This window comes from Herpailurus yagouaroundi, unplaced genomic scaffold, assembly GCF_014898765.1.
Source record: "Herpailurus yagouaroundi ecotype Mexico unplaced genomic scaffold, PumYag 196, whole genome shotgun sequence".
Classification (NCBI taxonomy): domain Eukaryota; kingdom Metazoa; phylum Chordata; class Mammalia; order Carnivora; family Felidae; genus Herpailurus; species Herpailurus yagouaroundi.
The window spans coordinates 17,857,070-17,872,493 of NW_024412427.1; the positions used below are offsets into that span (position 1 = coordinate 17,857,070).

Genomic DNA, 15,424 nt, shown 5'->3' on the forward strand with positions numbered 1-15,424 from the left:
CCACCCCTTAGATGGTTCTGCAGCCATCCATGGACAGAGTGACATTCAAAGCACGAGTTAAGGGGCATCTGGGTGACTCAGTCAGCTAAGCGTCCAACTTCGGCTCAGGTCATGATCTCATGCAGGGTTCATGGGTTCAAGTCCACATCAGGCTCTGTGCTGACAGCTCGCAGCCTGGAGACTGCTTCAGATTCTGTGTCTCCATCTCTCTCTGTCCCTTCCCCGCTCACGCTCTGTATCTCTTTCTCTCTCTCAAAAATAAAATAAACGTTAAAAAAAAGAAACAAAAAATTAAGCACTAGTTAATGCTAATGTGTCTATAAAAAGTCTTTGGGAAAAAAATGGATCTCACTGTAATGCAAGAACGTTTACATCAGTGTTATCAAAATATTGATATATAAAATATCCATATTATATTTTGCCTTTCACCAAAATTTGTGTTTAGATTGCAGTTCTATCATAAATTTTTTAAGTGGGAGGAGGGGCAGAGGGAGAGAGAGAGAGAGAGAAAGAGAGAGAATCTTAAACAGCGTGGGGCTCAATCCCATGACTCTGCGATCATGACCTGAGCCGAAATCAAGAGTCAGATGCTCAACCAAGTGAGCCACCCAGGTGCCCCTCTAGCATAAAATTTAAACTTAACTCTCAAGTTCCAACTTATGGCTCCGTCTTGAGGACCTCGCACATGAAAATTATGGTACGTTGTTTTCTAGCCAATGCGTGGAGTCAGCCTAAGTCTCGTCCACACTGAGACATGTTGGAGAAATAGGGGCTGCTTTTGATCATCACAATAGACCAACAGGCAGAAACTGAAACTATCCTAAGGAAAACAGAACACACAGTCCCTACCAATGCACCCCTGGCTTTAAAGCTTCTGAAGTTAACTTCTATACTTCTATGACTTACATGCTTAACTCATAAGTAATCATTTTTATCTTCTGTAGGTTTAAAATGGAAAAAGGCAATGTCGGTTTTACCCCAAGTCCAATTTTCCGTAGATTTGCCTGCGTCTAAGCATCTTAGCAAAACCTATTCGAATGGATTCGAAACTTCACAGCTCAGTCTCCTGCTCCAACTCCGTTCAGTACTCGCTTCGTTACCTAAAATAGACAAAACCAAATTATTTCATAAAATCTGTTTCTGTAAAGAAAGCCAAAAAGCGCTGGCTCCTTGGGGGAGAAGGTTATTAGTATTTGCAGGGTAGTGTTCAGTACTCCAACGTTTGTAAGGCTTCCTGCCTGATTTGTGGTGTTGGTGGGACCCCAGATTATCTTTTGTCTTTGTCACCTACATGCACAATCTGAACAATACAAAAAACCTCACTGCCTTGGAAGGGTTAACTGCTCATCTGTTTCACCCAGTTTAGTTAATTCAGCAGCTAAAAAGCTACTGCTTGGAGTGATAACTCTAAATATAAAAACTCAAAACAGCACGTAAGGGGAACACTGATTCGTCCAAATTTTTCTCTCTCTTTTAAAAAGAAACCTATAAGTATCATTTGGGGTCATTGTTAAAAATCTTATCTTGGTTGTTAGCCTTTTTTAGAGGCCAAATTATGATGGTCCCTAAATTCCTCCCGGGAAGACAACTGTCGATCACATATTCAAATGTTGTGAACCAATCACACAACCCTCCTGTGTTCTAGTTCTCCAGAAAAAGAGGACCCACGGGATGTGGGTACATAGAGAGGGATTTATTTTAAGGAACTGGCTCATGCACTTGTGGGGGCGGCTAGTCCAAAATCTGCAGGGTGGGCCGGCAGTCTGGAGACCCGGGGAAGAGCTCGGGCTGTGGCTCAAGTCCAAAGGTAGTCTGGAGGCAGAATTCTCTCTCCTTCAGGGGAAGCACGATCTTTCTTTTAAAGCTTTCAACCTATTGGATGAGGTCCACCCACATTATGGGAGGTGATCTGCTTTACTCAAAGTCAACTGATATACAAGTTAATCTCATCTAAAAACCACTTTCACAGCAACATCTAGACTGGTGTTTGACCAAATATCTGGGCACCATGGCTTAGTCGAGTTCACCTAGAATTAACCGTCACACTTGCCCTGCTCCTTGGGGTGGCCCTCGTCTGAGGTCTTACATTTGGCAGCCTCTGGGGAGCTGCCTCTGACGGAGGCAAGTCCAGGTCCCCACACCCCCACAGGGTGGCTTGGCCATTTTACGGCTGGGGAAACCAAGTCCTAGCAAAAGGTTCCACGAATTGGTCCCAGGATCGTAAGAGGCCTGGGGGTAGAGTCAGGACAAAATCTTGCCTCATGGGATGGTGGCTCCCAGCTCTTTCCACCGCAATCGTTGGCTCCAGCAGGGCCTGAGCTCGCCGGGGACATTCTCATTTCACTTCTGACTTGGAATATTACAGCCAAGCCTGAGCCCATTCAAACCAGAAACTCTGGGGGAAGAAAATCAACTGACTTCCTGGATGTGCCTTCGCGTTCCCATCCCCCACTGTCCCACGGGGCAGAGCGCCGCGCCCAGCGGCCACACACAGAGCCATCCACAGAGGGACTTCTCTTTGAAAAGTGCTTTATTTCAACAAGATCTACGTTGGTGCATGGAAACATATCAAAATGTTACAGAAACGCGTCGCCCCTACTGAGGCCTTGTCAAATTACAACATGATCCCTAGATGCATCCGTTTGTAAGTTCAGAACCCAACAGTGAACCTGGTCATGTACCATTGCAGAGGGCAAATTATGATTAAGAAAAGGATACGTCACAAAGCTAAAACAAGTGGGGAAACTCTCAAGGACACTAACAGTAGTAACACACCAGAAACCATTGGCCAGGGAAGCAGGTTTGCGATCGGCTGGGAAGACTCCAGGGGTAAACTGAGGCTCTCCCTTCACCGCTTGTCCACATCTTGTGCTTGGGTAAAATGCAGGGGGCACTGTAACCTCCCGCGATGGGGTCACCGCTTTCAGTCCCGTCTGAAAGGCAGGTTGCTACATTCATTTTTCTCTCTCCCCCTCTCGGAGACCACTGCTCATCTCCTGACTCAGGCAGGAATTTGTGTACAACTTAAGCAGCAACTCAAAAACGTGGGTTGCGGCATGGGGACGCAGGAGACTTGCTCTGCTTGCTGTCTCGGCCCCCACATCACGGTTTGGCCACAAGGCCCTGAAATTCCCTTGTTCGTACAGAAATTTCTCTCTTGGCGATGTATCCAGGGCACCATATTTCTCCATGTTAATAAGGAGCTTTGCATTTTTTATTTTTTTTTAACAGAGCCTCTCTTAAGAGTTTCTTGCGCTTCTGGGATCCGTTGCTCCTCTTCCTTCTGACATTCTGAAATAACCACCCAACTCTGCAGAAAAGAATTCGTGCCAAGAAGTTTTGCATCTGAGAACAGATCTGTGTGTGTGCCATTGTATTTCAAAGTTTAAGCTACAGTGATGATAAAATGTCTTCATCTGGGGATCTCCAGGAGGGAGGATTATTGTTTTCTTTCCGTAGGGAGGAGGGAAGGGTGCAAATATTTCTCCTTGAAGTCTCAGACCAAAACCCCAGTCCCCGCATTTTTCTCGAAGGTGGGTGGCTAATCTGAGCTCCTCCCTCCTCAACCTCGCTTAGAATCCAAGTCCATCGGCCTGGTGCACACTCCTCACCAGCACGTACAGGCAAGCCAAGCCTGCTATCTGTGCTTCTCAGTCTCTCCCCAAGGTATCCCCCCACCCCCATGTAACTCATCACCTGTCCACTCATGTGATCACCGAGAACGTGACCTTGTGCTTAATCTCACCATCACCTAGGGGAGCGGACCCCCTCCCCAGCCAGATGGACTCGGGCTTTTCCTTCATTTGATCACCTTGTAACATAAACCCCTAGAGAAAGAAAGCCAGATGTGGCTCTACTGCTTTTCACAAGTAAGGGGGAAAAACCTATAAACTGGCCTTTTGTTCCTCACACGATTTCAGGTTCATTGCACACAATTACATAACCCCCTACAAATCGGTACAGGAATTCAAAGCTGCCAGGCCATGTGATACCAGTGAGAAAATCCGGCTCCACACTGCGGTGAAGTGTCTCTGTTTCAGCCGCTGCTATTTCAAAGGCCCTTTCCAAAATTCCTGATCAGGTTGTTAGGAAGTAAGAAATGATCTCCAAACAGGGTGGGCCAAAATGCCACAAGGTACGGCCCACATTACGTGGAATGTACCCTGTAAGATGCGATTTCCCCTGGCTTCCACCCTGAATCCCTCCCGCCCCCCATCTTTAAAAAGCCAGGTCTACCTTAGCATCACTTTCTCGGCAAGGGATCCGGCAAACCTGACGTTTTGCAACATCGCCATATTTAAACTATCGTAGTGCTAGTACAAATCAAAGAGAACTCTTATGAACCAGAAATAGCTGTCCAACAAAAGTTAGTGGTTAGTAGTTTGCTTTGTGGGGGTTTTTCTGCCTCGCGCACCAAGGAGAATTACTGGGGCCAACGAAGGCTGCGAACATTCAAAATAAAAAGAACTGGAAGAGAAGTTTAAGTCATTTTCTCAAAGGCAAGACTCAGGAAGTGTGTTTGCATTCACAAACCCGCTCTCGCCCATCTGTATGTAACAAAGGAAGCCTCTCCCGCCCCCGGGGCTTTCTGTGCATTTAGCAGAGGCCCATGGAGATGTCTGATTGAGACTAAGGTCGCCGGATTTCCAGTCCACACCCCACAGGGCTGGTGGCGCTGTCCCCGAGGAGGAGGTCGCCTTGCTAAGAGACCCCCGGCAACACGCCAGGTGGCAGCGTGCCATCTTTTTGAAAATCAACAATGAGACCACAGCTGTGAGCCACCTACAGAGGCCACGGAGGCCACAGGGGACAGCAGGGGGCAGGAACCTCTCTGCTGCAAACCTCCACCTTCCTTGCAGGTGCTGACCACTGGCACTCCTTCCCCCAACCGCCCAGCTCCCCAAACCTTCCTTGGAGGGGAGGTGAAGAGATGGTGAATCTCTCCACCACCAAGGCTGAGACCCCTGATGTCATGAGCTCCTGGCCTTGCTTGGTTGATCTCCCAGCCAGGCACCCTGCCCCCACGCATCTGTCAGTCCCTCTTCAAACTGTGTCAGCCATACTGTTGCCCAGCTGCCCGGAAGTCTTCCTGATGGGGACCCCACGGGGACAGACTGTCCTGCCCTTTCCCTGCATTGGGGTCTGCTCTAAAGCTCACCCAGGTGGCTGCTCAGAGAGGCCGAAAGAGAAGCTCCAGCCTCCCTGTGCAGCCTGACCTGGGCCCCACCCCGGTCAATAGCAGCCTCCTCACTCTTGGGAAGACCATCTCCACACACGAGGTGAGGGCCACTTGCAAGAATCCAGTGGTTGGAAAGACTGAAGCCTTGACTGCAAACACATGGCTTCAGTATCAAGTGCAGGAATCTCCCCTGGTGGTATGAAACGGGCCGGGCTCACAGGCCTGTCATTTCTGCAAGGAGCCTCTACACTTCCCTAAAGAGGGAAACTCTCTGGCCACCCCAGAACGAGGCCAGGCCCCGGCCACACTAGCCAGCCTGCCACGTACAAACCGGTGAGACCTTTCCCTCAACTCACGGAGGCACCAAAGAGTTGGGGCCGGCAGCCTGGCATGCTTAGCGCATCAGGCTCCTCTCCTGTCTCCTAGACGTGGCCGTGGAGGCGAGGACAGAGGCAGAATCCGCGCAGATCATCACATATGTCTTTGTTATTTAAAACAATCCAAGTTTCCAGTGTAAAAACGTGTGGGCCTACTGCAGCTACCCCCCAAGGACGGTTTATCTTTTTCCATCGCACCCCCCAGGAGCATGGGGCTGTTATTTTGTTAATTTCCAATCCCCAATCCTGTTACGTGTACAGGGAGAATCTCTACTAACATATAAATATCCCAAATGGTGCGCTGGCTGAGTCCCCTCCCTTCTAAACATGTGTGGCTTGCTCCCTGGCACTGGAGGAGAGAAATCTTCCCTCCGACTTAAACCCCTCAGATTGGTGACTCGTCTGATTTTCCCCGTCTCGGCCAGCCTACCTGCAAGCCCCGTGGCACTTGTGCTGGTTGTTTGGAGTTCAATGGCATGTGAATGTCAGGTAGGCACGTGGATACACACACTTACAGTGCACGCACGCGCTCACGTGCGGACACACGCCCATGCACACATTTTGGGTCCTTATAACAAAATCAAAAGTCCTTGTGAGTGAAAGAAAGGAGCGGAGCACAGGGTTCCAGGGATGGGGAGTTGTCTGCTGGCTTCCCCATCCTGCTCCGGGCAGCAAATGGTGGCTTGGTGGGAGCTGGAGAGGTCTGCATCTAAAGGTTTCCACGGAAGGAAGGTACCCAGCTTCCTGTGCGTCTTCTCATGTCAGCGGCGGCCCCTGTGGCATCTGGATCCCCTCCCTCTTGTGGCTCAGATTGTTGCTGGGGTCTCAGCCATCTCTTCCAGCCTCTGCCGGATCATTAGCCGGAGCACGGTGTACCTGGGGACAGGAACAGCTGCGGTGGACAGCGGAAGGCAACACACACCCCCTCTTGATCTTTCCCCACCACCCGGGCCACAGGGGCCACCTGTCGCTCCTTCTGCTTCTATCACAGGCCCAGCCATCCGCCACTTTGTGGCTTGTGTTCATTTCCACACCCAGAGGACAGGAACTGAACAGACCAAATCCAAAGTGGACAACTTGACTATATAGTTAGACACTCTGGCAAAAAGAAGGATAGGAAGGCGAAACCGAAACACCAACAGTAAGGGTTCCGCTAACCGAGTGCTGACTAGGCCCAAGGCTCCACGACACAGGAGCACGGGATCCTCACCTGAGCTGGACCATACGCAATTGCCATTATTTGACTACTTGGGCGGGGGGGGGGGGGGGGCTACAACGGCAGCGGCGACTTCGTATGGTTCAACCTAATATCAGTACCCGCATTTTGCGGAACAGGCTATAACAACTACCAAACGTGGGTGTCCATGACTTGTCTCCACCCTCTCCCTGAACTACTAAGGCAGCGCGGACGCTGGAGTGTGTACGGCTGTAGGACTAACGGGAACATTCCTTAAGTCCAGGGCTTGGCACCGCACAGCAAAAGCCATCTTAAAAGTTTGGCACATAGTAAGTGTTCAATAAATACTAACTGCTATCATACTAGCTATTATCATTGATACAGCGAATATTATCGGTGTTATTCGCCAGTGGCAGAAGTCAATCAACTGTCCCGCTGTATCCATGAAAAGCAGCCCAATTTATGGCTAACCATGGCAAAAAATATCATAAAACATAACCAAAAACATCAAAGTCACAATAAAAAAAAAAACCCACCCCCGAGAAATAGGGTGAAACAGGTGATGGGGATTAAGAGGTACAAACTTCCGGTTATGAAATAAAAAGTCACAAGGATGAAAAGCATAGGGAATACAGTCAATAATACTGTAATAATATATGGTGACAGATGGTGACCACACTTGTCGTGCACGGTGAGCACTGAATAATGCATAGAATTGCTGAATCGCTACGCCATACGCCTGAAACAAATATAACATTGTATGTCAACTATACTTCAACCAGGATTTTTTTTTTAAATCCTCCCCAGAGAGAAGCTTTACTGGGCTTTTCAACCCAAATGCAATTTCCAGAAGAGAAATGTTGAGAAGGGAGAAGGGTAGGAGGAAAGGATTTCATAGGTAGGGCTGTTCAGATTACTTTCCACTGCTAAGATGGCTTTCTCTGGCACGCTTTTATGTCCCACATCAAAATGAGACGCTGGCCTAAGAAGCAAAGAGACCAACACACTTATGTTTTGTGTCCCCATCTGAGATCCACATTTGTCACGGGAAGCCCCCGGAAGAAGGTCCATGGGACCCAGGCCCACACAGCTGCTCAGCACAGTCCCTGCAAGGCACCTGAACACCTGGGCTCCCTACGGCCCTGGGAGAAGCCCAACCAGCCGCCCTGGGGCCATGCGTACTTGCGTATCAGCTTCTTGACTTCCCGGTCTTCTTCCTCTTGGAGCTTCTGAATGAAGCTTTTAAGGACAGGCATCTCGAACTTTATGTACTGGGCCACCTGGGGAGGAAGAAGTAAGTCTGGGGCGCACACACACCCCCTCCCAACCCTATTCCAATTCCTTTTGGTGTCTCTCTTACGTAAGGCCCAAAGCCGCGGGCACTTATTTCTACACAGATCCAAGATTTCCTTAAAGGCAGTAGCCAAGCCTCATTCTTCTCAAGGCTGGCATCGAGATGGCTCCCTATACGTGATACAGATCTCCTAACTTCTCATTTCTCGTCCCCATGTATCCAGTCCACGACAAGGTGAAATCAAACATGGAAAAGCACTTTCTCCTGATGCAGCAATGCAGAGGAAAACCTGACCCGTGGTATTCAATAAAACTCCGTGTTCGCCCCTAAGAGGATTTATGGAACCGCGGCTCAGGACGATGGTTTGCATCTCGAGTCTCAAGCAGGCGTCCAAATGGGAGCTTACTCTGGAGAGGCTGTGGGGGTGAGGGTGGTTCCCGGGTGAGCCATCTGTCACCCCCCACAAGAATCCCCACCCTACTTTACCAACTCTTCTCCACGGGAAAAGTGGATTTCTCCACCCTATTCATGGCTACGTGACTTGTTTTGGTCAATGGAATGTGTGTGGACGTGATGTAAGACGCAACTGAGTGGAGGCTTCAAAGGAGCTTACGTGGTTTTGCCTCGTTACTTGCACTACAGGCACCTGCCATGTACCTCAGGGAGGCACTACCCCTTAGGCCTGGGTCTCTGAATGAGACATGAAGTGCACACCTGAACGCAACCCACAGCCCCCAGCAGAGCTGCTGCTATTCGCCTGCGGCCTCCTGAGAAAAAGGTAAATGCTGTCGTAAGCAGCTAAGATTTGGGGATGTTTGTTACCACAGCAAAAGCTGACTGATGCATAAGATGAGGTAAAATCACTGCTAACTTCTTGAAGCCGCTAAGAGAGGTTTGCAGAAACTTCTCGGGCCTCTTACAGTACCCCAGAAAGGCTGAAGACATTTACTCCTTCCATGGAAACCACTTGGTGCCTGAGCCTACCTCCAACAAATCCCCAGGGCATACCCTCAGTCTAGCCTCTGCATTCATTCTCCCTGCTAATGGCTTCAAGGAAACCCGGTATTGAGGAATGGCAGCAAAATGGGACATGGCCCTTGGCCAAAAAAGTCAAGCTATACCCCAGTTGCAGGTAACCCAACCAAATCCCCACCCACCTGAGGACAGACCAGCCGACCAAAAGGGGACTCACATCATAGGTGACTTCTTCCACCTGGTCCTTCTCCATAAGAAACACTTTGGAGACCTGCTCACACGGGCCCTGAAGGATTCGAGCTACCAGCGGGTAATCGGTGTTCTTGAGCTTCTGTTTCTCTGTAACATACACACAGCCAGGAGCAGCCCTGAGTTCGGCCCGAGGCCCTTCTCACCATAAGTAGTGGCCAACTCAGGGGCCCAAATGGCCCAGGCACCTTAGGAGATGCGGCCACGTAAGTCAGGAGACTGAATAGTGAATGAACAATTCTTGTTCAAAGCAACCATTCCCTCCCCCCTCTCCCTAACAAAACTACCATGCTCAAATCCTTTGGAAGATACTCTACTGGAGGAATTGGTCTTATCTACCTCTTAAGAACATCCAGTTCCTCTTTAAATAAGCAGTTAACGTTTTAGTGTTTGTTTCCTGACCACGTACGGCATTCCCCAGTGGACTCAGCCAGTGAGCCCACTGGCCTTGGAGGCAAACAACATTTGGAGGTTTCCAAAAGCCAAACGACAAGCAAATGAGGCAGAGGTTTGGTTTGTTTGTTTGTTTGCTTTTTCCTGTTTTGAGTGAAGTAAAAATGTTCAAGTACACGGTATTTTTCAGACTTACCACCGCTGGTATGGACCACATACAAAGCAAACTCTTCTGCGGAATTCTCGATCTGAAGCAGAAACAAAAGATACTTGGAGGAAGCACGTATTCACACATCCCAAGCCCGAGCCATTCCTTCCTGAATGCCACAAAGCTCAATCAATTTTAGGCAACTTTTGAGGGGGGGAGCTATTTATCTACAGCTCTCAGAGGGGATGAGGAGAGGGGGCAGGCCGGGAACTTCACCAGTCACAGCAGATAATCAGGGCTGATGCTTTCTGCACCCTGCCAAGCACAGCGCTCCACACTTTGCATGCGTTCACTCATCTAAGGCGCCCGACAACCCCTCAATGGGGTCCCGTTAACCCTCATTTTACAGACGAGGGAGCAGAAACACAGGGAGCTTTAGTAAATTGCTCAGCTCATCCATGCAGCAGGTGATGGCTGGGGATTCGAACCCAGAGCCTGTGCCCTTAGGCCACTGGGCGACACTGGCCTCAATAAAAATAAGAATCTCTGACACCAAAAGATAAGGGGATGATTCCTATAAAGGGATTGTGGAAAACAGAGTAACAGGACTTTAAAAAAACTCAGGCACTATAATTTACACATCTACTGAAGTTCCTTTTTAAAAAAAATTTTGGGGGGCGCCTGGGTGGCTTGGTTGGTTGAGCATCCGACTTCAGCTCAGGTCATGATCTCACGGTCCGTGAGTTCGAGCCCCATGTTGGGCTCTATGCTGACAGCCGGAGCCTGGAGCCTGTTTTGGATTCTGTGTCTCCCTCTCTCTCTGCCCCTCCCCTGTTCATGCTCTGTCTCTCTCTGTCTCAAAAATAAATAAAAACGTTAAAAAAAATAAAATAATTTTTTTAATGTTTATTTTTGAGAGAGAGAGTGAGCATGAGAAGGGGAGGGGCAGAGAGAGGGGACAGAGGATCTAAAGGGGGCTCTGTGCTGACAGCAGAAAGCCTGATGCGGGGCTCGAACTCACAAACTGTGAGACCGTGATCTGAGCTCAAGTCAGACGCTCAACTGACCGAGCCACCCAGGCGCCCCCTGAAGTTCCTTTTTCAGAGTCGGTTCCCCAAATGTGTTTCAGAAGTCAGTCTGTACACAGAGCCCCAAACCAGGCATCAGGCCTGAGGTCTCAGAATCCCCCGCAAGTTGCCCAACAGGCTCCCGGCCTCACCTCCGGGCTTTGGACTCAGCGGGTCTAATTCAGGGCCAGGGCCTGAGAAGCTCTGCTTTGCTGACAAGCTCCCACGTGATGCTGATGCCGCAGGGTCTGAAGAACCAAACCGTCTGCCCGGTGCCCCCTTACCACACACTCTCCATGGCCCCCCTTTCCACCCCGGGCACATGCACCAGCCATCCCAGGCCAGCCAGCAGAAGGAACTTGCCTTAAATTTGTTAAGCAGCAGCTTCAGGACCTGTGGGGTGGTCATGGTGCTGTTGATGCGGACGTTGGTGACAGAACCATAGGCCGGCGTGAACACTGACGTCTGTCAATAGAGAGGTCTGGTTCAGGCTGGCAGTGGGGACAAGGACCGGGGCACTAAAACTTGGGTGTCCAGGCCCCGCGACCTGGGGTACAGGGCCCAGTGACAATGGCACTTACCCTGTGCACCCTGAGAGCCCCCTGATGGCCTGGCAAGCAGTGGGCCTTAATGTCAATAAGGCCGCCCTGGGCTTTGCCTAACTCAGGAGCTCATCGCCCACCCACCGCCCCCGAGGGAGTCTGGAGGTTCTGAGCTGGGCACGTGGCAGGGTGGGGGAGGGGGAGTAGACCCAGATAAGGAAGACCTCCTCTCCAGATAAAACACGCACGAGGCCCCCTCCACTGTGACTTCCACACAAGGTCTCTGACCGCTCTCCCATGATGCACTTGCTTCCGGGGCTCGGTTCGGACCAGGCAGCAGGAGGAAAGAGGGTCAGCTAGCTTTGGGAGAGGCAGGCGGTGCAGGGACGCCCCTGCCTTGAGTCCTGCAGCTCTGTGTCAGGGGCAGCACTTAGCTCACAGAAACGGGAGACCCCACAGCAGCTAAGAGGCATGCGGTGTAGGAAGTGGGTAACGTGTGGATTTTCTGGGGAGTGGGGAATGGCTCTGATGTTTGTGGGGTCATCTCACCCACCACCCTGAGGGGACTCCTGATCTGGGGTCCCTCACCCCTCACAGGGCCGGCAGAGCCTGAAGCCCACCCACGACCCAAAGACGGAACAGCAAACACTTGGCTTCCCACACGTCTGCGGCCTCGAGGGGGCAGCTGCCCGGGGAGAGACCTTATTCCCTTGAGGCTCCCCAGGCCCCCGACCCCCCCCCCATCCTCTCTACCTTGTGGTTGTAGAAATGGCCATTGATGGAGAATCGGTGGCGTCTGATTCGCCTCTGGTCACTGGGTGTCCTCACGTTGCCACGGCGACGCACCCCAACGTCACTGCGCGTGCGCATCAGCTGTGGGGTGTCTTCCTGCAGGGTCTTCAGGCCCCTGGAGTCTAAGAGGGAAGGGAGAAACGAGCTCGGTCTGCCTGGACCCGGGACGTGGCGGTTCGCACACAGTACCCTTTTTGTGGCCAACGCTACGGTACCCACGGCCGCCTCCCCCAAAATGCGTTTCATAAAAACAGTGTTTCCCGCTGGGGGGGTAGGGGTGGAAACATATGGTATGATGCACTGAGAAGCAATCCAGTGACAAGGTTCAGAGCACAGACTTCAGAGCCAGATTCCCAGGGTCAAGTCCCAGCTCCACCACTGACATGTATCATGAACCCCTCTATGCCTCAGTTCCCTCACCTATAAAATGGGCATCACGGAATTGTTGTGAGAGTTTAGTGAATTAATTCACACAAAGCACTTAGAATAGCGCTTGGCACAGGATAAGCACGACATAAGGACGTGCAAGATATAGCAAGCTGACAATATCTTCAAGATTACACATGCGCATAGCCTCAGACCCAGAAATTCCACTTGGAAGAATCCTACAGACACTGATGAATGTGCGAAATGACACGTGTACAAGGCCACTAACTGCAACCTTGTTTGTCACAGCGAAAGCCTGGAATGACTTGGGGTGCCTGGGTGGCTCAGTTGGTTAAGTGTCAGACTCTTGATTTCGGCTCAGCTCACAATCTCATGGTTCTGTGGGATCAAGCCCCACGTGGGGCTCCGAGTTGATGGCATGGAGCCTGCTTGGGATTCTCTCTGTCCCTCTCTCTGTCCCTCCCCCGCTCATGTGTTTTCTCTCTCTCTCTCAAAACAAATAAAAGACTGGAATGACTTCAATGTCTATCAGCAGGGAGTGATCCACATTTCTTCACACAATGGAAAGAACACAGAAGTTCTTCATGGATTTGTACGGAACAGTCCTCAAAACAAACTAATAGAAACAGGGATGTGCAGGGGCGCCTGGGTGGCTCAGTCGGTTAAGCGTCTGACTTCGGCTCAGGTCATGATCTTGCTCGGTTAGTGAGTTCAAGCCCCACATCGGGCTCTGTGCTGACAGCTCAGAGCCTGGAGTCACCTTCAGATTCTGTGTCTCCTCCTCTCTCTGCCCCTCCCATGCTCATGCTCTGTCTCTCTCTCTCTGTCTCTCAATAATAAATAAATGTTAAAAAAAATTTTTTTAAAAAGAAAAAGAAACACAGATGTGCAAAATGCTACCCCTTATGTAAATGGGGGAAGAAAAGAAATGATGTCCGATGATAAAGGTATGTTGCTGTGTATTTGCTTGTATTCATATAGAATATCTTGGCAAGATATTCTCACCATGCCTTCAGGTTTTTTCTAGAGAGAGAACCTCTAAGGTGAGTAAACAAAATGGGGAATTTTCACCTGTTTCCTTTGAAGCCTCTTTGAATCCTGAACCATGTGAACTTCATTTATTTAATTTACAACATCTATAACCGCATCGGTCTTCACATAAGTGGGCCCAAAGCAGGAGCCCTGCCCTCCACGCACGTACCTGTGGGACTCGATGTCTGTTCACTCTCGGGTGGGGCATCCACTTCTGAGATCTGAATGTTGGGCACGGTGAGGGGCTTCAGGATGGTGCTGGGGAGGCAGAAAACAAAAAGAAGCCTGGCTCAGCCCCTGTGGAGAGATACTCCCTCTCCTGCAGGGGGAGCACTTCGCCTGTGCCAGGCAGGGGACCAGCCACACCCTCATGGACGGCCCGTGCTAAGTGTCCCATGAGGCTGGCCCGGCTCCAGGGCTGAGCACTGGGTAGGGAGGGGGGTATGTCGGAGGAGAATATGCTCATTCCCAGCATCTGCAGCAACATAAGCACCCAATTCACCAAGGCCAGGATGGAGAACACCGAAGAACAAAATCCACGTGCTATGTGCGTGCAGTTTCTAAGCACATACGGGTTCTACAGCTTCTTTGGGAAACCCTAATAATCTCCGGACAAGATTCCAGTTCGGATCCTTTTCTGTTGTAGGAGTGACTCTAAAGGAATCTAAAAGGAATGGCATCTAAAAGGAATGGAAAGTAACAGGTTGGTTGCCGTGAGGGTCAGGGCCTCATCGGAGGGGCCACTGATGATCGCGTTCTTGGGGATGCCGGACGGAATGCTCAGCCGAGCTGGAGAAAGGATCACAAGCAGGCAGTCTGAGCAGAGTCCTGGTGTTGCCATGGTAATTGGCAGATGACTCCCCGAAGCCAAAAGGGATAATGACAGCAGCTCAGAGAAGCCCACCCAAAATCAACAGAGGATTTGGCTCGAAAGGAGAATCATACTTAACCAATAAGGACCATCCCATAATGAGAAGAGTGTGGGCTCCCTGGCACCCAGCAGAGATGGGACTTATGGTCCAGGGGTGATAGTTTTAAAAGACAATAAAAATTGAAAATCTGAAAGAACTTCCTGTTGTAGTAGAACTCTGGACTTCTGACCCTAGAATGGAACTGGTCAGAGCCTCTCAGGAACGGTTAGCACTGGACGCTCACAGGGGCCACCGCCCATTCCCGCATCGAGGCAGAAACCGGCCTCAGCATCCTTCTGGACACAGTGGTCCAGGCAGTCACGTTGTTAGAGCAGGCATCAGAGCTAACATTCTTACGGTTCTGACAACTCTCTCAAAGTACTAGTAGGTTTCAAGAACCGACCAAGACCGCTTGATGTTGCAGGGATGGGGGAAGAAACAAGTGTGCAGAGTGAAGGACCCCTTAGCAGGCTCAGCCGAAAATCACACGGTCAAACGGCATTTTAAAAATCCTCTCACTTAGGGGACAGAATGCAGCATAGTCTGGGCACTGGGATGCGGCTGTGGAAAGGGCTTGACCCACAGGAAATCAAATATGGTAGAAATGCTGAAATCAGAGTGGAGTGAGAAACCATCAAAGACAGATGAAGCCAGAGAACCTTGACTAGACATCGCAGCGCCTGATGGGATGGGCAACAACTTCCCTCCTAAAATTCCCTTGGAAAGAAAGCAGATCAGCTCCAGGGTTTGGCCACAGTGTAGCTTTCTCTCCACTTTAGAGAAAGATTGATTTGGCTGTGGAGTTTAACAGAACATTCAGCGTGTCCAACAGACAGGGCTTGGTTCCGGGTTAAAACAGAAAACACATCGCAGCGGATTTGGCTGCGAGGTCGGCACACGG

The 15,424-nt window shown here is 50.4% G+C and overlaps 1 protein-coding gene across 3 annotated transcripts in view; it reads right to left on the reverse strand.

Moving 5' to 3' along the window:
• Positions 1-2,512: 2,512 nt before the first annotated feature.
• RASSF2 (Ras association domain family member 2) overlaps positions 2,513-15,424 on the reverse strand; it is a 44,497-nt gene continuing 31,585 nt past the window's right edge. For all 3 annotated transcript variants that reach the window (XM_040447611.1, XM_040447613.1, XM_040447612.1), the window contains exons 5-11: positions 13,782-13,870; positions 12,155-12,315; positions 11,223-11,324; positions 9,841-9,892; positions 9,220-9,341; positions 7,916-8,013; positions 2,513-6,432 (exon numbers count right to left, since the gene is read on the reverse strand). In XM_040447611.1, the coding sequence (XP_040303545.1) occupies positions 6,363-6,432; positions 7,916-8,013; positions 9,220-9,341; positions 9,841-9,892; positions 11,223-11,324; positions 12,155-12,315; positions 13,782-13,870 (694 nt within the window). In that variant the 3' untranslated portion in view covers positions 2,513-6,362. The remainder of the gene's footprint in view (positions 6,433-7,915; positions 8,014-9,219; positions 9,342-9,840; positions 9,893-11,222; positions 11,325-12,154; positions 12,316-13,781; positions 13,871-15,424) is intronic.